This window comes from Amia ocellicauda, chromosome 2 (genome assembly GCF_036373705.1).
Source record: "Amia ocellicauda isolate fAmiCal2 chromosome 2, fAmiCal2.hap1, whole genome shotgun sequence".
In the NCBI taxonomy this organism is placed as follows: domain Eukaryota; kingdom Metazoa; phylum Chordata; class Actinopteri; order Amiiformes; family Amiidae; genus Amia; species Amia ocellicauda.
This window is the reverse complement of record NC_089851.1, coordinates 2,905,565-2,933,008: the sequence shown is the minus strand read 5'-3', so window position 1 is coordinate 2,933,008 and position 27,444 is coordinate 2,905,565. Positions and strand designations below refer to the sequence as shown.

At 44.8% G+C, this 27,444-nt stretch overlaps 1 protein-coding gene across 5 annotated transcripts in view; it reads right to left on the bottom strand.

The window, feature by feature from the left end:
• Positions 1-27,444, bottom strand: part of obscnb (obscurin, cytoskeletal calmodulin and titin-interacting RhoGEF b) — a 112,178-nt gene that overhangs the window by 49,505 nt on the left and 35,229 nt on the right. For all 5 annotated transcript variants that reach the window (XM_066716242.1, XM_066716243.1, XM_066716245.1 and 2 more), the window contains exons 28-49: positions 26,894-27,160; positions 26,169-26,438; positions 25,525-25,791; positions 24,958-25,224; positions 23,847-24,113; positions 22,993-23,262; positions 22,232-22,498; positions 21,747-22,013; positions 18,170-18,433; positions 16,201-16,467; positions 14,784-15,050; positions 12,965-13,231; positions 12,173-12,439; positions 11,408-11,674; positions 5,566-5,832; positions 5,110-5,376; positions 4,424-4,690; positions 3,661-3,927; positions 3,193-3,459; positions 2,160-2,426; positions 1,233-1,499; positions 765-1,031 (exon numbers count right to left, since the gene is read on the bottom strand). In XM_066716242.1, coding sequence (XP_066572339.1) covers positions 765-1,031; positions 1,233-1,499; positions 2,160-2,426; positions 3,193-3,459; positions 3,661-3,927; positions 4,424-4,690; positions 5,110-5,376; positions 5,566-5,832; positions 11,408-11,674; positions 12,173-12,439; positions 12,965-13,231; positions 14,784-15,050; positions 16,201-16,467; positions 18,170-18,433; positions 21,747-22,013; positions 22,232-22,498; positions 22,993-23,262; positions 23,847-24,113; positions 24,958-25,224; positions 25,525-25,791; positions 26,169-26,438; positions 26,894-27,160 — 5,877 coding nt within the window. The remainder of the gene's footprint in view (positions 1-764; positions 1,032-1,232; positions 1,500-2,159; positions 2,427-3,192; positions 3,460-3,660; positions 3,928-4,423; positions 4,691-5,109; positions 5,377-5,565; positions 5,833-11,407; positions 11,675-12,172; positions 12,440-12,964; positions 13,232-14,783; positions 15,051-16,200; positions 16,468-18,169; positions 18,434-21,746; positions 22,014-22,231; positions 22,499-22,992; positions 23,263-23,846; positions 24,114-24,957; positions 25,225-25,524; positions 25,792-26,168; positions 26,439-26,893; positions 27,161-27,444) is intronic.

The following is a 27,444-nucleotide window of genomic DNA, read 5'->3' as shown; positions in this document are numbered from 1 at the left end:
GGTTGACAAGAGATTACATTCACACTCTCAGCAAAAGGTTTTACTGAAGTCATGACATTTACCATTTTTCTCAAAAATGTCAGCTGTTAAAATACATCAGGCAGCCAGAACACACCATGAGGGCTAATGATGAGCAAAAACCACCTTGCTTGAATTTTTCTCAAGCCTAATATACCTACAAGAACAGAGTATGTATGTACTAAATACAACTACCATCAAATACTGGAAAATCCTCCAATCGCTGCCAACACCATATTTTACTTTCATCAGAGAACAGAAATCTTTGGAACTACAATGTCTTTAGACACCGATAACTAGGGACTGTAGGTACAGAAGCACAAAGAGCTTTCCTAGTCAGGAATGAAACTAAAAAGATTTGAAAAGTATATAGAACACCTGCAAATATTGAAACCACCAAACATCGAATGTCAAAATGGCAATAAGATAACCACATAACTGTCAAACTTGAAACCCAGGGTCAGAATCACAACATGCAATCGGGGTAAGATACCAATCAAATGTGCACTGTGATCATTATATATACTGGAGCTGATAATAAATATAAATGCTGATTCAGAGTCTATGCTAATCCATGTCTCGCTCTCGTAACCCTGTTTGAGAAAGCCCAACAAGAGAAGAGATGACTCTGCTGGTTCAATGAAGAAGTCATTGGAGACAGATGTGCTTGATGTTACTAGACACCTGTTCAATGGCCACTCACCAATCAGATACCAGTACACAGTCTGGGAATTGCACCCTCCTACCTTTCACAGAGAGTGTGGCTGTGGATTGCTTATCTCCAGTGTCACAGGTGTAAGCCCCAGCATCTTGCAGTAGCAGCCTGTTAATAAAGAGCTCTACAGTGGCCCCTCTCTGCCTCAACTCCAGCCTGTCACTGGCCTCCAGCAGCTCCCCTCCCTTCCTCCACTCCACTGTGACTCCAGGCTTTGAGAGCTCGCAGCGCAGGGTGGCACTGTCCCCCTCCTCAGCCTCTCTGTCCTGCAGCTCACGTTTGAAAAGCACAGGCAGGGCTGGGTGACCGGAAAAAAATAGCAGACAGCCATGCATGAACATTCTTGATTAGAGAACAAAAAAGAACCGTAGACAGTAACCCATGAAACTGTAATACTTTGGGTTTGTTTTGTAGGATGTAACCTTGGAATTCCATCATGTTTTAGCTCATTGTGTAATTTGATTCTTCAAACACAACTCCGAAAGAACTCCAGACCTACCATTGACTGTGAGGCGAGCCGTGCTCTGCTTGTCCCCGGTATCGCAGGTGTAATCGCCAGTGTCTTTGGTCTGCAGGCCACTCACTAGCAGCTCCACAGAGTGGCCCCTCTGCTTCATCTCATACTTGTCTCCAGGCTGCAGCAGCTCCCCTCCCTTCCTCCACTGCACCGGGGCTCCAGGCTTCGAGAGCTCACAGCACAGGGTGGCACTGCCCCCCTCCTGGGCCTCTTGGTCCTGCAGCTGTTGTTTGAAAACTACAGGCAGGGCTGTGGAATCAAGTTCAGACCAAGCTTTCATCAACAGGAGTGCGAAAAAGACTGCAGCCTTCAAACACAGAGATTACATTTTCCCCTCACAAATGATCACAACAAGCTGAAAGGGCCTCATCATGCAGCTTTGTTTTCCTTACCAGTCATTTTCATCTTTGATGATATACTGACACATCAGCCACAAACAAAGAATAACCATCTCAACCAATTCCCAGATGCTATGAAAATCAGAAAGTAATGAAAGAATTCCCAAAACCAGCATGAGATCCCAAACCTGTCATTGTGAAGCCATTTAAATTCCTCAGATCCTGACCTTATACTTCCACATCAGACTTACAAAAAAATGCATGTTTCAAAACTGTCACTTGTCCCTTTTCAATTATATGCAACAGAGTATGCTATTCAAATTGATGGCATACTTTAACTTCCGCATCGATTTATTTGTTGATAAACACGCTTCATAATTTATACTACTAGTGATGGCACCCACTATCACAACCACAGTGAAGAAAAGAGAAAGACATCTGTGGCTGAAAAGCATGACCGTTGTGTTTGATGGAAGATGGGAAATGTGCACAGGAGGACAGTGGTAGCCGGGGACACACACAGCAATGATGGGGACCAGCAGAGCTGATGAAGGGTGGTCCTGTATCCTACCATTGACTGTGAGGCGAGCCATGCTCTGCTTGTCCCCGGTGTCGCAGGTGTAGTCGCCAGTGTCTTCAGGCTGCAAGCCACTCACTAACAGCTCCACAGAGTGGCCTCTCAGCTTCATCTCATACTTGTCTCCAGGCTGCAGCAGCTCCCCTCCCTTCCTCCACTGCACTGGGGCTCCAGGCTTCGAGAGCTCACAGCACAGGGTGGCACTGCTCCCCTCCTGGGCCTCTTGGTCCTGCAGCTCTTGTTTGAAAACTACAGGCAGGGCTGGTTGACAAGAGATTACATTCACACTCTCAGCAAAAGGTTTTACTGAAGTCATGACATTTACCATTTTTCTCAAAAATGTCAGCTGTTAAAATACATCAGGCAGCCAGAACACACCATGAGGGCTAATGATGAGCAAAAACCACCTTGCTTGAATTTTTCTCAAGCCTAATATACCTACAAGAACAGAGTATGTATGTACTAAATACAACTACCATCAAATACTGGAAAATCCTCCAATCGCTGCCAACACCATATTTTACTTTCATCAGAGAACAGAAATCTTTGGAACTACAATGTCTTTAGACACCGATAACTAGGGACTGTAGGTACAGAAGCACAAAGAGCTTTCCTAGTCAGGAATGAAACTAAAAAGATTTGAAAAGTATATAGAACACCTGCAAATATTGAAACCACCAAACATCGAATGTCAAAATGGCAATAAGATAACCACATAACTGTCAAACTTGAAACCCAGGGTCAGAATCACAACATGCAATCGGGGTAAGATACCAATCAAATGTGCACTGTGATCATTATATATACTGGAGCTGATAATAAATATAAATGCTGATTCAGAGTCTATGCTAATCCATGTCTCGCTCTCGTAACCCTGTTTGAGAAAGCCCAACAAGAGAAGAGATGACTCTGCTGGTTCAATGAAGAAGTCATTGGAGACAGATGTGCTTGATGTTACTAGACACCTGTTCAATGGCCACTCACCAATCAGATACCAGTACACAGTCTGGGAATTGCACCCTCCTACCTTTCACAGAGAGTGTGGCTGTGGATTGCTTATCTCCAGTGTCACAGGTGTAAGCCCCAGCATCTTGCAGTAGCAGCCTGTTAATAAAGAGCTCTACAGTGGCCCCTCTCTGCCTCAACTCCAGCCTGTCACTGGCCTCCAGCAGCTCCCCTCCCTTCCTCCACTCCACTGTGACTCCAGGCTTTGAGAGCTCGCAGCGCAGGGTGGCACTGTCCCCCTCCTCAGCCTCTCTGTCCTGCAGCTCACGTTTGAAAAGCACAGGCAGGGCTGGGTGACCGGAAAAAAATAGCAGACAGCCATGCATGAACATTCTTGATTAGAGAACAAAAAAGAACCGTAGACAGTAACCCATGAAACTGTAATACTTTGGGTTTGTTTTGTAGGATGTAACCTTGGAATTCCATCATGTTTTAGCTCATTGTGTAATTTGATTCTTCAAACACAACTCCGAAAGAACTCCAGACCTACCATTGACTGTGAGGCGAGCCGTGCTCTGCTTGTCCCCGGTATCGCAGGTGTAATCGCCAGTGTCTTTGGTCTGTAGGCCACTCACTAGCAGCTCCACAGAGTGGCCCCTCTGCTTCATCTCATACTTGTCTCCAGGCTGCAGCAGCTCCCCTCCCTTCCTCCACTGCACCGGGGCTCCAGGCTTCGAGAGCTCACAGCACAGGGTGGCACTGCCCCCCTCCTGGGCCTCCTGGTCCTGCAGCTCCCATTTGAAAAGGACAGGCAGGGCTGGGTGATGTAATGGGAGGGAAGGAGTTGACGTTTGTTATTTGGGCAAGAGATCAATACACGAGAACAAGTCCCCCAACAAGTCGTTCTGAGAGGCTCTAATTCCTCTATTGATACCGCCAACGAAAAAATGGCTGTAATGCAGCTTAAGGGCACCACTTATATACCAGGTACATCGTAAAACAAACTCCAAAAGACAGCTGGAAAGGCTGCACTTTTGACCATGACCTCAAAGAGATTCTGATTGGGAAAATAACCATACAGCCCTCCACAGCTTTGAGACGGACAGACAGACAGACAGCACACCGTTACACAATCACTGCACAGACAGAGGACACACACTACCGGGGGATCAAGGTAATGCCTGGGCAAGTGCAACAAAACAATGATAGATGATGGAATAGATGGGATGGAAGGATACTGACATCAGTCAGTCAGTTAGTACTCCTTTATCCGAACTATCCTCGTCACGTCACTCATACACTGCTGAACGTACCCTTTATTTTAACGTGTGCACTGGTTTGCTGATCTCCTGTGTCACAGCTGTAGTCTCCACTGTCCTCCACTACCAAGTTATTGATCACCAGCTCAGCCATGGAGCGTCTCTGCTTCATCTCATACTTGTCCCCAGACTGCAGCACCGCTCCTCCCTTCCTCCACTCCACCGTAGCTCCGGGCTTAGACAGCTCACAGCACAGGGTGGCACTGCCGCCCTCCTGGGCCTCCTGGTCCTGCAGCTCCCGTTTGAAAGTCACGAGCAGAGCTGGGGAACCACGAGTGGAGGTCACATGAATAAAGAACGAATATGAAATGTTTGTGTGTAGGAGGGATTGCACATATGTACTGTCACAATTACGACAAGCCAGGTGCTTGCTCGCTTGCTTTAATCCATGTCCATTAGGCTGGGCAGACAAATTGAAAGTTTAAGCAGAATCTGAATGTATATGTTCATTAAGTAAAAACTAGTAATGTCTTCAAAATGAAAAGAAAGACAAACATAAAAAGTGACATAAAATAGCATAGAAGCAGCATTGTTCTGCCTCAAGAGTCAGTTCAGGTAATCCAGTGCAAGGACAACACAACACTCAACCCTTACAGCCCATGCCAACCCATAACAAGAATTAAGCTGTTTTCTATCTGCCATGTGGACAAATGTTTGTCTGACAGCACAAATTCTCCTACCTTTCACACTCAGTTCAGCAGTCGACTCAGCATCTCTACTTTTACAAGTATAACAGGCAGCATCTCCCACTTCTAAGCTGCGTATGAGCAGTTCAGCCACAGCGCCAGCCTGCTTCATCTCATACTTGTCCCCAGGATGCAATGCTGTTCCTCCCTTCCTCCACTCCACTGTGGCTCCTGGCTTAGACAGCTCACAGCGCAGGGTGGCACTGCCACCCTCCTCGGCCTGCTGGTTCTCAAGATCTCGTTTGAAAAGCACCGGCAGAGCTGGCACAAGTTGAAGATAAACATGAACAATCAAAGCACGTCATTGTAAAAGGAGACAAGGCTTATTGCAGTGATCTGTGAGTGCAATAACACACCCGTAACCATGCAGAGTCAAAGCTTCATTTTTGTTTTTGGTTAGGGGACAGATATCCACTTGCATATTAGAAACAATATGACCATTGAACCTACTCTTAACTGTAACTTTGGCTGTGGTTGCTTGTTCCCCTGTGGCACAGGAGTAATCCCCACTGTCTTCAGGTTGCAGATTTTGTATCTTCACTTCAGCCGTGTTTCCTCTCTGCTTCATCTCATACTTGTCCCCAGACTGCAGCACGGCACCTCCCTTCCTCCACTGCACCGGGGCTCCAGGCTTCGAGAGCTCACAGCGCAGGGTGGCAGTGCCCCCCTCCTGGGCCTCCTGGTCCTGCAGCTCCCGTTTGAAAACTACAGGCAGGGCTGCAGAATCACAAGAAAAGGTCAAACCGAAAACTAATAACTAAGGAAGTTTAGAAAACATAAAAAAACCATCAAATCGAGTCCATCCCTGCCGAGTATGCGTGACCCAAAAGGAAATAAATCCACATCACAAAAATATCACACAATTTCTCAGTGTGTCACTGAAGAAGATGAGCATTGCTTATGATTATCCACTTGTGACTGACCAATGCAAGGTGTCAGTTTCTGTCCAGTAGCATAATCCCTCAAGATTCTCCAGTTTAAATAAAAATGGAAATCGCAGTAGATTAAAGTGAATGTGCTTTCACAGTGTAGAGAAAAAAAGAAACTGGTCTTTTGGCAACCTCAAGGAATGCAACAGCACATCATCCAGCAGTGAGCATGTACAATTTATAAAACACACGAATCCGTTTGAAAGTCACGGGAAGAGCTGGGGAACCACGAGCAGAAGTCAGACATTGGAGGAGAGAGAGAGCAGGAGGCACAACTGATACTCGGGACATCAACATTGTTGACGCTCCCGTCACAGACACTGAGTATTCGTTGCAAAAATGTCAAGCCATTCTAAAAATACATATTTGTCATTAAGCTTAAGATAACAATGTAGGTCCCTGCTGAGAAGCCACATCACAATATAGCTATAATTTGGCACAAACCAGACAAAACCAGCAAGTAAAACCAAACTAAACATTTAAGACCATCCCTTCTCAGTCTTCAGTCCTCCAGTGGATCAGCCTGCTGTAATACTGCTGGTATATTTTACCAAATAATTTATCAAATCACCATGGGTTAGTCAACAGAAACAACTAATGAGACATCTTAATTACAGATATTGGCATTGCAGGACATGTAGGAGTATTGAGTTTGAACCTCATTAAAATGTGCTGTGGTTCCTGTATTGTTTAATATACTTTTTTTACTGACAAAATGTTGTTTTATGGTCCATTCTTTGATTTGTGCAAAAAAAAACACAACTACAGTTACAGTGAGGGAAAAAAGTATTTGATCCCCTGCTGATTTTGTATGTTTGCCCACTGACAAAGAAATGATCAGTCTATAATTTTAATGGTAGGTGTATTTTAACAATGAGAGACAGAATAACAACAAAAAAATCCAGAAAAACGCATTTCAAAAAAGTTATCAATTGATTTGCATGTTAATGAGGGAAATAAGTATTTGACCCCTTTGACTTGTACTTGGTGGCAAAACCCTTGTTGGCAATCACAGAGGTCAGACGTTTCTTGTAGTTGGCCACCAGGTTTGCACACATCTCAGGAGGGATTTTGTCCCACTCCTCTTTGGCAACTCGAACCTTCAGCTCCCTCCACAGATTTTCTATGGGATTAAGGTCTGGAGACTGGCTAGGCCACTCCAGGACTTTAATGTGCTTCTTCTTGAGCCACTCCTTTGTTGCCTTGGCTGTGTGTTTTGGGTCAATGTCGTGCTGGAATACCCATCCACGACCCATTTTCAATGCCCTGGCTGAGGGAAGGAGGTTCTCACCCAAGATTTGACAGTACATGGCCCCGTCCATCGTTCCTTTGATGCGGTGCAGTTGTCCTGTCCCCTTAGCAGAAAAACACCCCCAAAGCATAATGTTTCCACCTCCATGTTTGACGGTGGGGATGGTGTTCTTGGGGTCATAGGCAGCATTCCTCCTCCTCCAAACACGGAGAGTTGAGTTGATGCCAAAGAGCTTGATTTTGGTCTCATCTGACCACAACACTTTCACCTAGTTCTCCTCTGAATCATTCAGATGTTGGCAAACTGCAGACGGGCCTGTACATGTGCTTTCTTGAGCAGGGGGACCTTGCAGGCGCTGCAGGATTTCAGTCCTTCATGGCGTAGTGTGTTACCAATTGTTTTCTTGGTGACTATGGTCCCAGCTGCCTTGAGATCATTAACAAGATCCTCCCGTGTAGTTCTGGGCTGATTCCTCACCGTTCTCATGATCATTGAAACTCCACGAGGTAAGATCTTGCATGGAGCCCCAGACCGAGGGAGACTGACAGTTATTTTGTGTTTCTTCCATTTGCGAATAATCGCACCAACTGTTGTCACCTTCTCACCAAGCTGCTTGGCGATGGTCTTGTAGCCCATTCCAGCCTTGTGTAGGTCTACAATCTTGTCCCTGACATCCTTGGACAGCTCTTTGGTCTTGGCCATGGTGGAGAGTTTGGAATCTGATTGATTGATTGCTTCTGTGGACAGGTGTCTTTTATACAGGTAAAGAGCTGAGATTAGGAGCACTCCCTTTAAGAGAGAGCTCCTAATCTCAGCTCGTTACCTGTATAAAAGACACCAGGGAGCCAGAAATCTTGCTGATTGATAGGGGATCAAATACTTATTTCCCTCATTAACATGCAAATCAATTTATAACTTTTTTGAAATGCGTTTTTCTGGATTTTATTGTTGTTATTCTGTCTCTCACTGTTAAAATACACCTACCATTAAAATGATAGACTGATCATTTCTTTGTCAGTGGGCAAACGTACAAAATCAGCAGGGGATCAAATACTTTTTTCCCTCACTGTAGGTCCATAAATATTTGGAGAGTGACACAATTGTCATCGTTTTGGCTCTGTACACCACCACAATGGATTTGAAAGGAAACAATCAAGATGTGCTCTAAGTGTAGACTTTTCCCTCTGAGGGTAGTTACATCCAAATTGGGTGAACAGTGTAGGAATTACACCCATTTTTATATGTGGTCCCCCCAATTTTAGGGGCTCAAAAGTAATTGGACAAACTAACATAATCATGACTTAAATTGTGAGTTTCAATACTTGGTTGCAAATCCTTTGCAGTCAATGACTGCCTGAAGTCTGGAACCCATAGACATCACCAGATGCTGGGTTTCTTCCCTAGTGATGCTCTGCCAGGCCTGCACTCCAGCTGTCTTTAGTTCCTGCTTGTTCTTGGGGTGTTTTGCCTTCAGTTTTGCCTTCAGCAAGTGAAATGCTGCTCAACTGGATTCAGGTCAGGTGATTGACTTGGCCATTGCAGAACATTCCACTTCTTTGCTTTAAAAGTCTTGGGCTGCTTTCACAGTATGCTTCGGGTCATTGTCCATCTGCACTGTGAAGCACCGTACAACGAGGTTTGAAGCATTTGGCTGATCTGAGCAGATAATATAGCCATGAACACTTCAGAATTCATCCTGCTGCTTTTGTCAGCAGTCACATCATCAATAAATACAAGGGAGACAGTTCTCTTGGCAGCTATACATGCCCATGCCATAACATGCTTCACAGATGAGGTGGTATGCTTCGGATCATTAGCAGTTCCTTCCCTTCTCCATTCTCTTCTCTTACCATCATTCTGGTACAAGTTGGTCTTTGTCTCATCTGTCCATAGGGTGTTGTTCCAGAACTGTACAGGGTTCTTTAGATGTTTCTTAGCAAACTCTAATCTGGTCTTTCTGTTTTTGGGGCTTTGCATTTTGTGATAAACCCTCTTTATTTACTCTGGTGAAGTCTTCTCTTGATTGTTGACTTTGACACAGATATGCCTACCTCCTGGAGGGTGTTATTGATCTGGCCAACTGTTGTGAAGGGGTTTTTCTTCACCAGGGAAATAATTCTTCTGTCATCCACCACAGTTGTTTTCCGTGGTCTTCCGGGCCTTTTGGTGTTCCTGAGCTCACCAGTGCGTTCTTTCTTTTTAGGAATGTACCAAATAGTTGATTTGGCCACACCTAATGTTTTTGCTCTCTCTCTGAATGGTTTGTTTTGATTTCTAAGGCAAAACTGAAAGCAAAACACCCCAAGAACAAGCAGGAACTAAAGACAGCTGCAGTGCAGGCCTGGCAGAGTATCATCAGGGAAGAAACCCAGCATCTTGTGATGTCTATGGGTTCCAGACTTCAGGCAGTCATTGACTGCAAAGGATTTGCAACCAAGTATTGAAACTCACAATTTAAGTCATGATTATGTTATGCCTCGGTTCCACTGGCTTAACCGTTCGTGCCGTGCCGTGCCATGCCGAGCCGGACGCGTCCCAGAGCTTTTTCTTGTAAAACCAGGCCGTTGTGAAGTCCATCCCCTCTTATTTGAGGAGCAGCAATTGTGGGTTTGGTTTGTTTCATTTTAAAAACAAAGACAGAGAACAACATTACGAGTGATACAGCCTGACGTGGAAAGGACTTTTGTGTATTTTATTCTTTCCGCTTTACATGATTGTAAACAGCGCAATAAATACACGTTTCTGTTAGAGATGTTAGGAAGAGCTAAACGTGTAGAGACAACATTATATTCAGACAAGCACGTTCCCATAAGAATACGTTTCCATGTGCAACAATAACTACATATTTGCTATTTAGTATTATTATCATCATTTGTACTAGTATATATTTATTTTAAACGGTACAATGCGACTCCCTTAACTTATTACTCTTTCTGCAGATTTGTAACTGCAAACAATACTTTTTGCTGTATTATTAATAATTTACTTAGCAGACGTCCTTAACCAGGGCAAGTTACAGTTGAAACAAAATACACACGTTTCACGATTAATCATCCAGCTACAATATAGCAGGTTATAATTGAACTAAAGTGTGCGTGTCTCGGTCATGGCTTTTATGGACGCATTTATTAAACCAGTCCTTAATGTTTTAGAGGGAAACCCAGATCTGCTGTATTTATTTATTTGTTAATTTAACTTGGGCACACGTTAACTTAATCGTGTTCGACTTCATACTGATTGTCTCTGCGGATTGTCCTCCACACCATTCACAAAACACAGCCTGAAACACCGGCCAGCTGTTCATACAATATTAATAACATGGGCTGCTACGATTATCAGTTTATTTTAACTAGTCATGGAACTGCACCGCTCCTGTGAAATCCACGTTTTTAATGCACTCGGATATTAACTGTAAGCAGTTATTGTTTCTGTACGTGGATTTCACTCCATGCTGCTAATAAACCTGTAATTTCTTCGTGATCCCACACAGCACTTGAGATTACATCTTCTGACATAATGTATCTGATCTCTTCTCTGTCTGTCTACAGTCAAGCACACATCTTCGCATTCAGAAGTGGAGATATTTCCTTAGTGGGCATGACAGATGCTTACGGACATGTCTAGCACCAGATAGTTAACCGTCCACAAAACACGGACACGTCCAGACAGGTCCAGACGCTTAGCCAGTGGAAACACCCGTTTAAGTGTCCAGACCAGTGGAAACGGGGTATTAGTTTGTCCAATTACATTTGAGCCCCTAAAATTGGGGGGACCACATATAAAAATGTGTGTAATTCCTACACCATTCACCCAATGTGGATGTACCTACCCTCAAATTAAAGATGAAAGTCTACACTTTCCTTTCAACGTCTAAATTCTTATCGCTGTGCTGATCAGCATTACACACAAGAGCTAAGCAAGCTGCCCCCACACAACCACGAGACCGAGACCACCCTGGTACTGCAGCACGTGCTGGTCGCAGGAGAGCATATTCAGGGCTCAGAGTACCTGCTGCCCTACACTGTGACCCTGGCTCAGAGCCCAGGTCTTTCCACAGCTACAGAAACCCCACTCTGGGGCAGGTGTGCCATGAGGAGGCGTTTGTCCGTACCCTCCACTGTGAGCCGGCTGGCGGTTCGCTGCTCCCCACACACACAGCTGTAGTCTCCGGTGTCTTCTAGTTGCAGGCTGTGAATCACCAGCTCAGCCGTGGAACCTCTCTGCTTCATCTTGTACTTGTCCCCAGACTGCAGCACGGCTCCTCCCTTCCTCCACTCCACTGGTGCTCCCGGCTTAGACAGCTCACAGCACAGGGTGGCACTGCCCCCCTCCTGGGCCTCCTGGTCCTGCAGCTCCCGTTTGAAAGTCACGGGCAGAGCTGGGGAACCACGAGCAAAATAGGGTTCAAATCAAGTAGGAAATGCAGAGGGTGGCAGGACAATAAACACAGTCACAACTCGCTTCCCTGTCCAATAAGGGAATGAGATGACAAAGGTTATTAATGCAAAAGTCTTTTAAGGATTTGACTTTTGACCTTGATTTAATTTCTGGATTCTCAGTTTATCCACCACAGGGTATTAGGCACACAAAGGGCAACAACAAAAAACAATCAGTGAAACAACAGAGAAAACTTTGTTACACAACAAAAACACTGGAACAACGGTGAGGAACACATTTGAATGGTAAGACTAAGAAACAAGCAAACCGTCTGCCAAGGATGGTGATTCAAATGTCCACGGAGGCACAGTTGGGTTCAAACATATGACACCTGCCTTCCTGTTATGTCCCTTTAGGGACCCATGCCAGACTGTTAGTAATGCACACCACACAGTGAAGTAATCCAGTGATTGTGACACAGATGACCATTGACTCCTACCATTGACTTTGACAGAGGCCGTTGTGGTCAGGTTTCCACACACACAGCTGTAGTCTCCACTGTCCCCGATGTCTAAATTACAAATCTGCAGCTCAGCCGTGGAACCTCTCTGCTTCATCTTGTACTTGTCCCCAGACTGCAGCACGGCTCCTCCCTTCCTCCACTCCACTGGTGCTCCCGGCTTAGACAGCTCACAGCGCAGGGTGGCACTGCCCCCCTCCTGGGCCTCCTGGTCCTGCAGCTCCCGTTTGAAAGTCACGGGCAGAGCTGGGGAACCACGAACAAAATTGTCTCAATCAAAGTAGTAAAGGGAGAGGGTGGCAGGACAATAAACACCATCACAACTCGCTCCCCTGTCCAATAAGGGAATGAGATGACAAACGTCATTAATGCAAAAGTCTTCGTCAGGATTTGACTTCTGCCAACCATGGTTTAATTTCTGGACTCTCAGTTTATCATAACTGGGTATTAGTCACGCAAAGAGCAACAACAAAAAAAAGATTTGTGAAACAACACGAAAGCCTTTGTTGCACAAAAGTACTGCAAAAACAGTGAGGAACACTCAAATGGTAAGACTAAGAAACAAGCATTTATGAAAATAAAGTCAACACCTTTCCAAACCGTCTGCCAAGGATAGTGATCCAAATGTCCACGGAGGCACAGTTGGGTTCAAACATATGACACCTGCCTTCCTGTTATGTCCCTTTAGGGACCCATGCCAGACTGTTAGTAATGCACACCACACAGTGAAGTAATCCAGTGATTGTGACACAGGTGACCATTGACTCCTACCATTGACTTTGACAGAGGCAGTTGTGGTCAGGTTTCCACACACACAGCTGTAGTCTCCAATGTCCCCAACGTCTAAATTGCAAATCTGCAGCTCAGCCGTGGAACCTCTCGGCTTCATCTTGTACTTGTCACCAGACTGCAGCACGGCTCCTCCCTTCCTCCACTCCACTGGCGCTCCCGGCTTAGACAGCTCACAGTGCAGGGTGGCACTGCCCCCCTCCTGGGCCTCCTGGTCCTGCAGCTCCCGTTTGAAAGTCACGGGAAGAGCTGGGGAACCACGAGCAAAATGGGCTCAAACAAAGTGTGAAAGGGAGAGGGTGGCAGGACAATAAACACCATCACAACTCGCTTCTAGGGAATCCAATCCTGGGATCCTGGATAATTTTCAAGTCCCGAAATAACATGTTTGAAAATGTGAAAATGTGGTTAATGAAATAATGGGATATCGCAGTTAGACAGCAGTGCTGCTGAATGGCTTAGGTTGATCCCAAGTAAGCTATTTTTCAGAAAAAGTGTACAAAAATGTATACAGAGGCTCGTCATCTGCTCAAAATCTCAGTCTGAAGTACAGCCACCTGCAGATTCCAGCCCAAGTTCAGATGATCAGCATCAGAAAGCAGCCACTGCTGAGAGTCAGATTTCACATCCTCCAACTTTAAAGAAGCAGCTAAATGTGTCTGGAAAGCATAAACGACGCAGCAGCAGCAGCGTCAAATTTGAGTAATGGCATTAAGACTGAATTGTCCCTCGGATGTCTATACCACCCTCCCGTGAGGCGTCCAAAGGGGCATTTTTGTCAGCAGGTATTCTGTGCACAAAGCTACGCACTCATCAAAAAGACGAGACAATTGACACCTTGAGCTTTCTTCATTATTTTTCTTAATTATTATATTAAGACAAAATATATATATATGTATATTATGAAGTGTAATTGCTCAGTGCATGTGTTTTAGTGTAGTGGTAGTACATAGCCTAGTGTTTGTGGCTGTTTTGTTCACAAATACTTGTCTAAATTGATGCCTTCAATTTTTTGTTAATTTATTCTCGATGTTTACTTCAAAAACACGGGTTATTCTAGTACATATGTTCAATGGATTATTATTATATATATGTTAGTGTAGTATAGCATACATTTTAGTCAATAATGTGTTCCTCTTGTCTCCAAGTATAAATGTTCAGTGTTCGTTAAGTACTTGGTAGTTAAATCTGTTCAGCATTCAATGCAATCTCTGACTTGTCATGCTTAAATTAAAGTGTTAACGAATTCAAGAAAACTATTTATGTTGTTTTTATTGTTATTGTTTTAATTATAATTATTATTACATCTTTTTATCCTGGGTTCCTGGGATCACATTTTTTTAATAACCCCGAAATTAAATAAAGCGTCCGGGATTGGATTTCCTACTCACTTCCCTGTCGAATAAGGGAATAATATAACAAAGGTTATTAATGCAAAGTCTTTCAAGGATTTTACTTCTGCCAACCTTGATTTTTTTTCTGGACTCTCAGTTTATCCACAACTGGGTATTAGTCTCAAAAAGAGCAACAACAACAAAAACTTGAAACACAAAAGCCTCTAATACACAAAAATACTGCAAAAGCAGTATGGTAAGACTAAGAAACTAACATTAATGAAAATTAAATCAACACCTTTCCAAACGTGGTGATCCAAATGTCCACGGAGGCACAGTTGGGTTCAAACATATGACACCTGCCTTCCTGTTATGTCCCTTTAGGGACCCATGCCAGACTGTTAGTAATGCACACCACACAGTGAAGTAATCCAGTGATTGTGACACAGGTGACCATTGACTCCTACCATTGACTGTGACAGAGGCCATTGTGCTCAGGTTTCCACACACACAGCTGTAGTCTCCACTGTCCCCGATGTCTAAATTACAAATCTGCAGCTCAGCCGTGGAACCTCTCTGCTTCATCTTGTACTTGTCACCAGACTGCAGCACGGCTCCTCCCTTCCTCCACTCCACTGGTGCTCCCGGCTTAGACAGCTCACAGCGCAGGGTGGCACTGCCCCCCTCCTGGGCCTCCTGGTCCTGCAGCTCCCGTTTGAAAGTCACGGGCAGAGCTGGGGAACCACGAGCAGAAGTCAGACATTGGAGGAGAGAGAGAGCAGGAGGCACAACTGATACTCAGGACGTCAACATCGTGGGAAGTGCCCGTCACAGAAAACCACTGGCAACGTTCAAGTTAGGCTTCAAGGAACAGACCATAAGGAATCATAAACTTCAATTGAAAGGAATTGTTTAAATTATTTTGCATTTTTAAATAATTTATACGTATATATAGGTACAAAATAAGTAAGTTAGAGAAAGATGATTCTCCGCAGGGCTGGGAAATTGCACTGACTGCACCTCACAAACAGAGGAGCAGGAAACAGTTTGAGTCAAGAACTCCACAGGTGCCCTTTCAGCTTATAGTGTTGTACATGATGGACTTAAATTATTACTTGTCCACAAACTCTTGGTGGTGTTGTTGTGCAAACTGCCCAAGGACCCGTAGTCACGGGAAACAGGTGGACAACCTTTCCATTCCGGTCAGAATGACTGTCTGTCCACAGTGTCCTTACAGCTCTAGCTATGGGTTATCAGTACCAGTTCCGTGTTGACACCAGTTGGCACCTAAAATAATTTATTTACAAATCCACTCACATTTATCAGCTTTTAGAATAAGCAGAGGAATGCAGAGTCATTGTTGTAGACACACTGTTTATACTCAAGTCTGCTGTGATCTCCACCTTCCACTGGTTAAGTTAACTGTAAACTAAAAACCCACCCTGAAAATGTGTTTCACAATCTGTTGAGCTGCAAATATATCAATCAAATTACTAATTTCCACCAACCCCTGCATCTTTTTTCCCTTTTTTTCTGATCTTATTTCATAATACATTTAATAGAAAAACAATTAAAATACAATAATATTAGTATTGGTAATATAACATTAGTCTTATCTTTAATCTTTGATTATCTCTGAGTGCTGATGTGAAGCAGGCAATCAGAGAATCATGACTGAACAATCCCTGAAACCAGACTGCAGTGTGAAGCTCTGAGAGAAGCCAACAATACAGAAAACAGAACTACAAAAACAGCACAATTGTGACCTGCAATGTTATCTACAAACCAGAGAAGCTATAGGGTGATGAGTTGCTGGTTCTGAATTAATGGTAAAACGCACATCTTGCTGAAGTTTAAAATATAGACATTCCATCAGGTTCCTACCATTCACTTTCACGCTGGCTGTGGTCTTTTCCTCTCCAGATTCACAAGTGTATTCTCCACTGTCTTCGGGTTTCAATTTGCTGATCGTCAGCTCAGCTATGCAGCCTTTCTGCATCATCTGATGCTTGTCTCCAGGCTGCAGCAGCTCCCCCCCCCTCCTCCACTGCACCGGGGCTCCTAGCTTCGAGAGCTCACAGCACAGGACAGCACTGCCCCCCTCCTCCGCCTCCTGGTCCTGCAGCTTTTGCTTGAAAACGACCGGCAGAGCTAAAAAGCACAAATGTGGGTAACATCGGAAGAATTAACACAAGCGTAACTTGGCAAGATTTCCTGATAATTGTGTGATGTGACACGACACACAAAATAACAGGCTTATACTAGACGCATACTTCAGAATGGTGCAGGTGCTAAACAGGTTTTGACAAGGTAAAGATAAATAACAGCATACAAACCACATTTCTCTGCTTAATTTGTTAAAGATCATTTCAGCCGCACACACGCAGGAGAACATCATCAGGACATCTTTAAAATACTGCCAGTAATACAATACATTTACCTTAATTATCCATTTACCTTAATTATTAATTGCCAAAACAACTAGCTATAGGTATACAGATAATGGATAGAAAGACAGACACACATAAATGACAGGCAGACAGATTGAGGGATGAATGCAGACATTGGAAAATCCTTTTCCCTGGAGAGTTAGAACAAAATGCAATGGAAACAAGACACCTTATTGCTCTATAAACCTGTAAGACTATAGCCTTCCCCGTTCTCACAAACCACAAGAGCAAAACTGCTAACAGAAGGCTTGATTTAATCCCAGAGATGCATCAGTACAGGTACAACTAAAATTAATCTGGCCCTTCATTCCTATGGCTTCACATTTCATTTGCCAGCACCACTGCTGAGGAGCCATTGCTGTCAGACACTAACACCTCCTAGTCTTACAGATCTCTTTGGAAGAAGGCCGGCGAAATTCGCACATGATTATTTCTAGGGCTCAGAGACAGTATGCAAACCAAGATGCTCAACCCACACCACACGGATCCAGCAAGGACTTAATCTCTCTCTGTTCTTTTCATGGATGGATTCCTAGGTTATAATATATGTATGTTGTCCACCATCCTTGGCCCAGTCTTTCAGCTTCACATTGAACAGCTTCACAAAAGCTTGGCAACCATCCTCAAAATATAAAAAAAAAACAATGTTGGTCCATTGAGTATTCTACTATAGGCCTCCCCTGAGGATTACTGGGCTGTCATGCGTGCATCTCATTCTTGGGGGCATACAGTACAATATTGGGCCAGTTAGAGCTATAGGTGTTAAGGGTGGAGGTGTAATTGTGTCTATAATAAGCATTAAGAGGGTTCGGACAGTTTCCAGCAACAACAGCTGTAGAAAAAGTATAAGCCCTTCAAATATCAGTTAGCATTGTTAATGAGGCTTCTTATTATTTCCAGATTGCAACACAGCAGAGACACACATCTCCACGCTACAGCACACTTTACAGCACAAAGTGAGAAATCGTGGACGCACAGAGGGCCCAGTTCAGAACCTGACCAGGGACAGAGGGCGGCACCTGCTCTGTTACACATTCAAGAGTGAAATGCTGGCAGAGTCGTAAGAAAACAGGAAGTCATGGAGAGAGACGGTGGTTTAAAAGACAACAGTTAAATAAAGATGGTGAAGAAAGGAAATAAAAGAAGAGGAAACAAGGGAGGGCATGTGTGCTAGTCCAAGGAACACAGAAGAACTCATGAGAACAGAAGGACAGTTGAGCAGATGATCAGAGCTACCAGTGAACCACTGTGTTACTGGTCTTCAGAGGGGTTGAACAGTGGACAGAACAATTGAAGACAATCCCACGATTCTGACTGTAAGATTTTCTCTTCCTACCCTTGACTGACATGGTGAGGTCTGACAGGGAGATTCCCAGGAGCTGCAGGGAGGATTCCCTCCTTACCCTTCATAGAGACCCTGGCCTTGGTCCTGGAAGGCCCTGCCTCACACTCGTACACCCCTCCATCTCTCTCCTCCACTCCCTGGATGGTCAGACTGGCCTCGTTGCCTGAGCGGCTCATTCTGTACTTTGGGGAGTTGCTCAGAGCGTTCCCGTCTTTACGCCACTGCACTGGACAGTCTCTGGAGATCTCGCACAACAGAACCACGTCCTCCCCCTCACGGGCCTCACAGTCCTCCAAGCCTTTTGTAATGGTGGGAGGTCTTTCTAAAATCACAGAAGAGGGCGATGTTAAACACACAAACTAACAAGCAAACAAACAAAGAAACTCCTTTATCCATGAAACACTGAAGTGGATTTTAAGATATATACATACACACATACACACACATACACACACATACACACGACCCATAACATATACATATATAGGCCTATATATAAATAGAGTAATCAAGCGCGATTCCAAAGTGTACCATACATAGGAAGTCATCAATTCACAATAAAAAGAACAATCTGCCTAGGCTGCCTACCATGCTTAAGAGACCTCTTAACCCAGTTCCACAGATAAACAGATTAAAGGTGATAATATTGATCTATGGGAGTTTTTAGAGGTTTAGATCATTGCAGTTTTACAGGGGGTGCAATCCAATCATTGCCCTAAATCCCACTGTATTGTTCTAAATCTATTACAAGAAAATAATTAACAATTTTGGGAATAAGTAAATACATAAATAAATAAACAGCATACTCTAAATTATAAGAACAATTTTGCCAAAACATGGCAAGTGAACAAACACAGAAATTCAGAGAGGGGAACATAAAATAAAAATAATGTAAGATACAACAGGACACAGTGTACGGAGAACACAAGTAATGATGAACAGAAATGGTTTGTAAAACAAAGGCACAGACAGGGACCACGACTGGAGTAAACAAATGCTGGAGGACTAAGAAGCCCAAGAACATTTCTTTACAAGTTAGTCTATGATGATCAACAGTAAGTCTTGAAGAATGGCAGAAGGTTTTCCAGGATGTTCCTTGAAAGCGAAATCCAGGAAGAGCAGTGGTCCATTTGTTTTGAGCATCAAAAACAAATGTCCGTGCAATGCCTTGTCCAGTTAGTTGTTTATGTGATGAAGAAAGACAGAATCCCATCATGTTTCATATTCCCACTACACACTCAAGCTTGACAATAACCTGCACCGCTAACTTCTCAAAGCAGGTTGGTTTTTGGGTGCTTGAATCCACTGCAAGTGGCAAGAGCTGCCTGCCTGGTCTTTTAGGTATTTGACCGGGCTGTGTGACCAGCAGGTCACTGGCTGAGCCCTTCTAAAGTGTACCAAACTAATTTTCCCATGTTTTTCCCATGGCTATAGCATGCATTCACTTTGCCTTGCTGTGGCACTGTATGGTTGGCATCAGAGTTAACCACACTTTCCCATGCTTTACCGTCTCTTTACTGTGTTTTTACCATGGTCATATTGTAAGGCATGTTCCAGCTATGTGTCCCAGGGAGCAACTGAATTAACAAAGGCCCAGTCCAGTGTAGCTGATGCAGCACGCTCTGCGCCTGTTGTCCCTAGAGAGCTGCTTCCTAGGCAGGCAGAGAGAGGGAGGGAAGACGGGGAAGATTCAGGGCCTGAGGTGACATCACACAATGGCATGCTAGTGAACATGCTATGTGTTGTTTACTACAAAGGCACTTAACGTTAAAGTTGCAATATATCTATGCATCGCATGTGGCCAGAACCCCAACCAGATTCAAACCGCCACTTCGGACAGACCTCCGAGGGCCAGGTCAGTCTGGTCCTCACAGCCTCACTAGCAGAGCGACAAACCAGCTATGCCTAAAGGCCAGTCCTCTGACCTGACACAGAGGGTTTGAAAGCTCTACTATGTTCAGAGAGGGATGACATCACCATAACTGGCATGAGGCATGATAGGAAGTGGAAAGACTATGGAGATTCAGGACCAGAGGTGAAATCACACCATGGGGTACTAGTCTTTCAGAGGCTTGTGTTCCTCGATTGCTCATTAGGTGAAGTTGCAAGGTGGAAAGTGGGACAGGGCATTCCCAAATGAGGGATGGGGAGGGAAATGAAAAAAAAAAAAAAATAGAAACAATTGATGTGAAAAAAGGAAAAAAGACCCAGCTGTGCTCTTGCGTGAGTCTAGGGTCACCAGCTCAGGGTGTGGGTAGTTACCTTTGACCCTCAGCGAGGCGAACGCTCTCCTCTCTCCAGCTTCAAAGGCAATGGTGCCTGAACCCTTCAAAGACAATCTCTTGACAGTGAGGGTGTGGTACCCCCCCGCCTGGCTCTGGATCTCATTCAGGTCATTGGTGTGCAAAGGGGTTTTGTCAAGAAACCACTGCACATTGCCATAGTCAGCCGGAGAGATCCTACACTTAAAAAATGCAGAATCCTCTTCCCAACACACCACGTCTTCCAAGTCTTCTGTTATAAGGACTTTCTGACCTGAGGTGTGACACAGACGGATTGACACACTTGTACGGTATTGGACAGCAATTCGCTTTTCTAGATTCGCCAAAAAATGTGATTAAGAGGGGATACAGGTCAATGTAGGCACCATTATTGACAAAGAGTTCCTCTATGCAACCCAGATACTGGTATCTTTTTTCCAAAGTGAATACATCCTGTAAGCTAAAAAAGCTTTAATGGATTCACCCCCCAATTAATTAATGCACGGATTCAGAGTCACAGGAGTTATTACTGAGGTTTCCATTACAAGCGATTAACACAAATTCTAATCCAGGCCCTCATGGGACTCCACACCAACAAAACAGTGAAAAGTATGTTTGTCTAGATTTTAAAAAATGTTCTTCAAGGAAAAGACGACTCGGCATATATCATACTATCCCGCACAAAACACATTATGAATAATGTGGGACAAACAATTATTATTTCAGTGCCACTAGAAAAGGAGCAAGTCAGGAAACCAAGAAAATAAAATAAAATATTTCTGAAGAAGAATCCCATCTTAAAAAGTGAAACTTCCCCTCACTGTTGTGGGAAGAAGCCTTTTCTGAAATACTCCCAAATGTCTAATTCCCTGCATTTGGACAGAAATCATAAGATGCCTACTGAGGTGTGTGGTCCTTTACAGCAAATCCTGAATTAGATTATGACTCACACACACTGCGTGCCAACCAAAAGGAGACTGAGAAGAATAAAGAATGAGAAGTACCAGGAAGACACGTGTTGACATTACGTCAGGCACAGCTTAAAGGACTTGCAATCCGGCCTGACTATCAACACTTAATTCACACATTTCTTATTATACATTAGATACTCTGAACACAGCATGTCTGGAAGAGCTTTATGCTGATGCAAAAATAATTACAAACATTAGGCAACAGCTAGACAACAGGAAAAATATTGTAGAGAGATATTTTGATAGATAAAATGGACTAGCTCATATCCACAGCCAGCCTTGCCTTTCCACCCTCCTTTTTAATCTTGAACCATTCACAGCCTCTTGAACCCAACAACCTGCATACTGGCCCTCTTCCAATTGGAACCAGCGAGTCCCAACCTCCCCCACGCTCAGGTCATACCTTGCACCGCTAGCGTGGCCCTGGTCTGAGAGACGCCTGTGTCACAGGAGTAGCTGTCGCTGTCGCTCTTCTCTAGGCCGGTGATGGTGAGCGAGAGGATGGTGCCCTGCTGCTTTATCTCGTACTTTGGGCCTGCTTTCAGCTCCACCAAGCCCTTCCTCCAAGTGACCCTGCTTGCTGGAAACATCGTCTCGCACGCCAGGGTGACAGAGCCCTTCTCCTCCGCCTTCAGGTCCTGCAGCTCCCTGGTAAAGTTGTTATCTTGTTCTGAAATGCACAAGCACAGAGAATGTACTGTAGAGCGTGCCGACAGCCCTGCAGTTGGAACGCACCTGGCCACAGGTATCCTGGCTTTTGACCAGAAGAACTCGTCCAGTGTTGCAGTCAGGTGACGGAGGTGCTGAAGATGACTGATACAGCTGCACGCAAATGCCACACAAACAAACAGAAGTATTCTATGTGTACATCTTTGGTCAAAGACTTGCCTTTGACTTCGAGTTTAGCCCGGGTCTTGGAGCTGTCTGTCTCACAGCTGTACTCTCCTGAGTCCTTAGCAGTGGTGTTGCGGACGATTAGTTTCATCAGCCTCTCCTCCTGGATTATCTCGTACTTGTGGCTCTTCCTAATTGCTTTGCCATCCTTGTACCACTTGACACTGGCCCCAGGCTTCGAAATTTCACAACTCAGCACCGCATCCTGCCCCGGGGGCACACTGCGGCTCTCTAGCTCTTTGGTAATCATGGCTGCCTTCTCTGCAAAGGTAACAAAAGGAACCAATTAACTAATAGTGGACAGAGCAGATGTAATTATTTTGTGTTAGGCCTTCATAATCCTTGTCTCGTGTCATTGGGTCCAGGATGCCCAACGATTGAGTGAAAATAAATGTAACCCAATTAATAATCAATAAGGCAAAGAAGGAAACCTGGGCCAATGCAGTCTCCTGCCAAGACTGCAGCTCTTTTCAACTGCCTATCTCCTGCACAACAATCAGAGTAACCAGCCAATCCTAGCAACCTGGCTATAATCTGTTATCTTTTAAGTAATTAATCTTTTCAGACAAAAAAACTAAACCACTGAAAAAAAAGCATTTTAATATCGCATCTTTATGGTTTCAACACAATTAATTCACATTCTTGTTAACCAAATTGTGGTTTGGACATAATTTGGGGGAACATTAGTGGAAGGGGCTGTAAACGGCACTGCCTCACAGTCACATGACAGCAGACAGCAGAGAATGGTTACATACCTTTGACAAACAGTGTGGTCTTGGAGCTGAGGTTCCTGGCAGTGAAGACAATCTCTCCGGCGTCTGTGGCCATCACCTCCTTGATGGTCAGCATGTACTTGCGTCCCTTGCTGGAGATCTCAAAGCGGCCTCCGTTCTGCACAGCCTGGCCGCCCACGCTCCACGAGCAATCATCCACGCTCTCATGCGACAGGATACATTCGAAGTTGCAGCTCTCACCCTCCTTCGCCTCTGTGGTCTTCAGGCGCTTGGTGATCCCGATGCTCAGGTCTGCGGTTGGGGGAGTGGTGCGGTGAACAAGGGGGTTTATAAAGCGATGAATTACACAAAGAAAGCATACGCACTGCAAAGCCTTACCCACGATGCAGGGGTAATGCTTTTACACTCAATGTAAAAGAACAGATAACAGGCACTACTCTCCACAAATGTTTATTCAAATGTGAACATGAACTGAATAAACATGTCTGTGGAGCATCTGATTAATGACTAATATTAGTGTTATCTATTCTTTAACACTCAAAATATTAGCCTCACAAAGTAGTTTGCCCCATCTTTCATTAATCTTTGGTGAGGGCAATGAATTTACAAATCTTGAAATGTTTGTTCTAAAGAGGAATGACACAGTTTTTTAGGTTCAAATGCATCAGAACTCCAGCTTAGAGGGAAGTATCTACATGGTAATACAATCACCTCAGGCCAAACGCTATGATATACCAGCACCACAATAACACAAGCTGATTTAAAAGGAACATTGTTATATTATCTGTAATGTGTCTGCTCAAGCACAATTAATTGTCAGATCTGTCAATAGATTGCTACTCAGCTGGTGGATATGAATAAAGTGTAGTTCTCACCTTGGACGGTGAGCTTGGACCTAGCGGTGTCCGTGCCGATGTCACAACTGTACAGTCCAGCATCGTCCTTGGTCAGGTCATGGACAATGAGGCCCAGCGATTTCCCAGCATGCAACAGCTCATACTTGTCACTGGCTGCCAGGACAACCCCGTCTTTTTTCCAGACTGGTTGGACTTTGGGTTTAGAGGCCTCACATTCCAGAGTGATCATTCCTCGCTCCTCTCCCACCACGTCATCCAGGGACTTCAGAAACACAGCAACCTTCTCTGGAGAAACCAAGAGAAAGCACGAGCTCGGGTCAGTACACACCGAGGCAGCAAGCCTGCTGGTGTTGATCAGCTGGGGTATGAGAGAGATGACTTGTAATTGATAAGGGGAAAAAAGTACAATAATAAGTGGGCTAAAAAATGACATTAGACATTAGGCAACATTATAACTTGACTTGCTTTTAATGTCACAGAGTTTCAAACTGCAAAATGATAAGACAACAGATAATTTGAATCTAAACCACTTCAAAATATGACAATGGATTTATTTTACATGGTAGTGACAATTTATCAAAGTCAATAATGGAATGGTTCTCTCTGTGGTCCTGAAATACAATTGTTTTCACCCTTTTAACTCCTTCTTCACACTTATAACAGAATACTCTCCTGATTGTGTCACTCAGGATTCACAACTGTAATTGTACCAAAAGCTTTTCCAGATCAGTAGGGACACACACACCCGGGGACACAAATGGAAATTGGGCTTCAAGGCATTCAAGACAGAAAACAGGAGACACTTCTTTACACAGAGAGGCGTCACAATCTGAACAAACTCCCCAGCGATGTGGCTGAAGAGACAATTTGGGAACATTTAAAACAGACTGGATAGGATCCTTTGATCACTTAGTTATTAATGGACACCAAACGAGCATGATGGGGCGAATGGCCTCCTCTCAATTGGACACTGTCTTATGTTTCTTAAAAGTCTATAAGAAAATGGTCAAATTGAAATACTGTGACACTTTGAATTTAGTTTGTCCTGTCATTTGTCATCCTTTGACAACCCAGTGATACTTCGCTATGCATTTACAGGAGGATTTGACCCTGAGGTCAAATCACTTACCATTGATCTGAAGGGGAACTGACTCGCTGAGCTCCCCAACCTTGACCTTCACAGTCCCCGCGTCCTCGGGAGACAGCCGCTTCAGGGTGAGGGTGTGTCTGTTCCCGATCTTCTTGACCTCATTGACATCGTTGGAGCACAGCGGGGTGTCATTGAGGAACCAGAGGACCTCCTCGTCCTCGTGGGACACCTCGCAGCAGAAGGAGGCATTGCCATCCTCCTCCACCTCCACCCCCTCCAGGTGCTGGGTGATCTCCACCTTACGGGCTACAGGAAGAACGAGGTGAACAGCTCAGTCCACAGACCGCAGACTAACAAGGCAGGTTTTCTAAGCTTTCTGCATTCAGAGCAAACCCTGCTCCAGACTTTCTGCACATTGAAGTCTCACTGCAGCCAATAAACATACGAGTAGGAAAAATAGATAAATGGCATGCTGCTCACACTTAATTTAATCAACACAGAGCTTGCCTAATCTTGTCATTTTAAAGTCTGCTATATTCTTACAATTCACAACCATCAAACTTAAAGCATGAAAAACCAGGAAGAAAATGCCTTTGAGAGACGGACCTTCCACAGTGAGTTTGCCTGTGCTCTCTGCATCGCCTGCCCTGCACCGGTACACTGCAGAGTCATCTGGCTTCAGGTTCTGGATTGCCAGCTCCACATAGCCCCTGTTCTGTTTCATCTGGTACTTGCTGGAGGACTCCAGGAGGGTTTGGTCCTTGTACCAGTGTACCCTCTTGGGAGGAGGGGAGAACTCACAGATCAGGGTGGCAGAGCCCTTCTCCTTCGCATCAGTGTCCTTGATTGGCTGGAGGATCGATACTGGAGGCTCTGAGGGGAAATGAAGGAGGCTGTGATGTTGTATTATGCCCACCTCAGGGAACATCAAGTTGCCAAACCAGGCTTGTTTGTATGCATACCAACTTTCACACCAGAGACAATGTACAGGTCTTTGCAATGAGAGATATAAGAGCATTATTAGACTAGAACTAGACTAGGACTAGAACTACAAAGGTTACAACGCATACATCAATTGATGGGTGCAAGCTATGGAAGCTAGGATGACGCTGGGGTTGCAGTGATTGGTGTCCCCTCTACCACATAGTCACAAACAGTGCCAGGCACACTTCCTCAAAGCCCCCAAAGATCTGGGATCACTAGACATGACAAAGTCAGCCATGCATTGCCAGGGTCCAGCGAGCCTTTACCTTTCACAGTGAGCTGAGCGGTGGATTTGCCCTTGCCGGCGGTGAACTGGATCAGGCCAGTCATGTCGGACTTGGTCTTCCGGAGGATGAGGCGGTGCACAGTGCCGTCGTGCTCGATCTCCACATCACGGCTGCCATGCAGAAGCTCCCCGCACAGCGTCCACTTCGGCGGCTTAATCTCTGCAATGCTGATCTCCACCTCAAAGCGCGCCGCCTCCGGCTCCGTCACCTCTACCGAGCTCAGCTCCCGAACAATGTTGATGGCTTGCTCTTAAACAAGGCAGCGGAGTCAGGACAGTGGCATTAGTACAGTCCCGATGGACTGGGCTTGAAGTCTGCACTCACATTAAGAGCACGAGTTACATGTGCTGGTCAGACTCTGCCTAGAAATACAGCTCTGGCACACCTTCAAGCACCTGATTCACTCAGTACCAAATTAGCAACAAATCCAACTACCCCAAAATACAACATGGAGGGTGTGAACAGTGTTCCTGGCCTAGAGGAGTGACATCATTGTAACAGCTCTGTTACATGCACATTTGCTTGCCTCTATTCTTATTTTCTTTAATGCTTCTTTGAGCATCCTGAGGAATACCTTTACCATCCATTAATCTGTTCTATACCCTGAGATCTTCCACTACAAGCAAAAACTAAAATACAGAAGAGAGAAAGAAGTCTAGCTTGACGGGGGAAGTTTTCCGCAGCACAGAATCAGTGTCGTTTACCTTCCACCAGCATCTGGCAGGACGTCTTGTCCTCTGTAGCGTCGCAGGTGTAGGTGGCTTCGTCTTTGGGCTCAACGTCATTGATGATGAGCTTCCTGTACACATCCTCGTTGACGATCTCGTACTTCTTACTGGCCTTGATCTCCTTGCCGTTCTTGTACCACCGGACCTCGGCATTGGGCCGGGACACCCTGCACTCCAGAATGCCCCGGTGCTTCTCCATGGCAATCTTGTCCCTGAGTGGCTTCACGATTTTGACTGGCAGCTCTGAAGCGGCAACAACAGGCAAAGCATTAGGATTGGAGAAGCGACCAGAAAGGAAAGGGGGGACACATGAAAACATCTCTTGCCCGAGTCCACTTCCCTGGGGGCACAACGCATAACAGACACAGCATGAAACAGGCGCTTGTGCAGACAGTTGGAATTGTCATGTAGATGAAGAGAATAAAAGCCTGGGTAATTGACCTTAACTACAATGACATCGTGTCGTCATTAGGCGAACAAGACTCGTAAAAGTCACACTGTTTCCTGTTTCTACTATCATTTTCCTT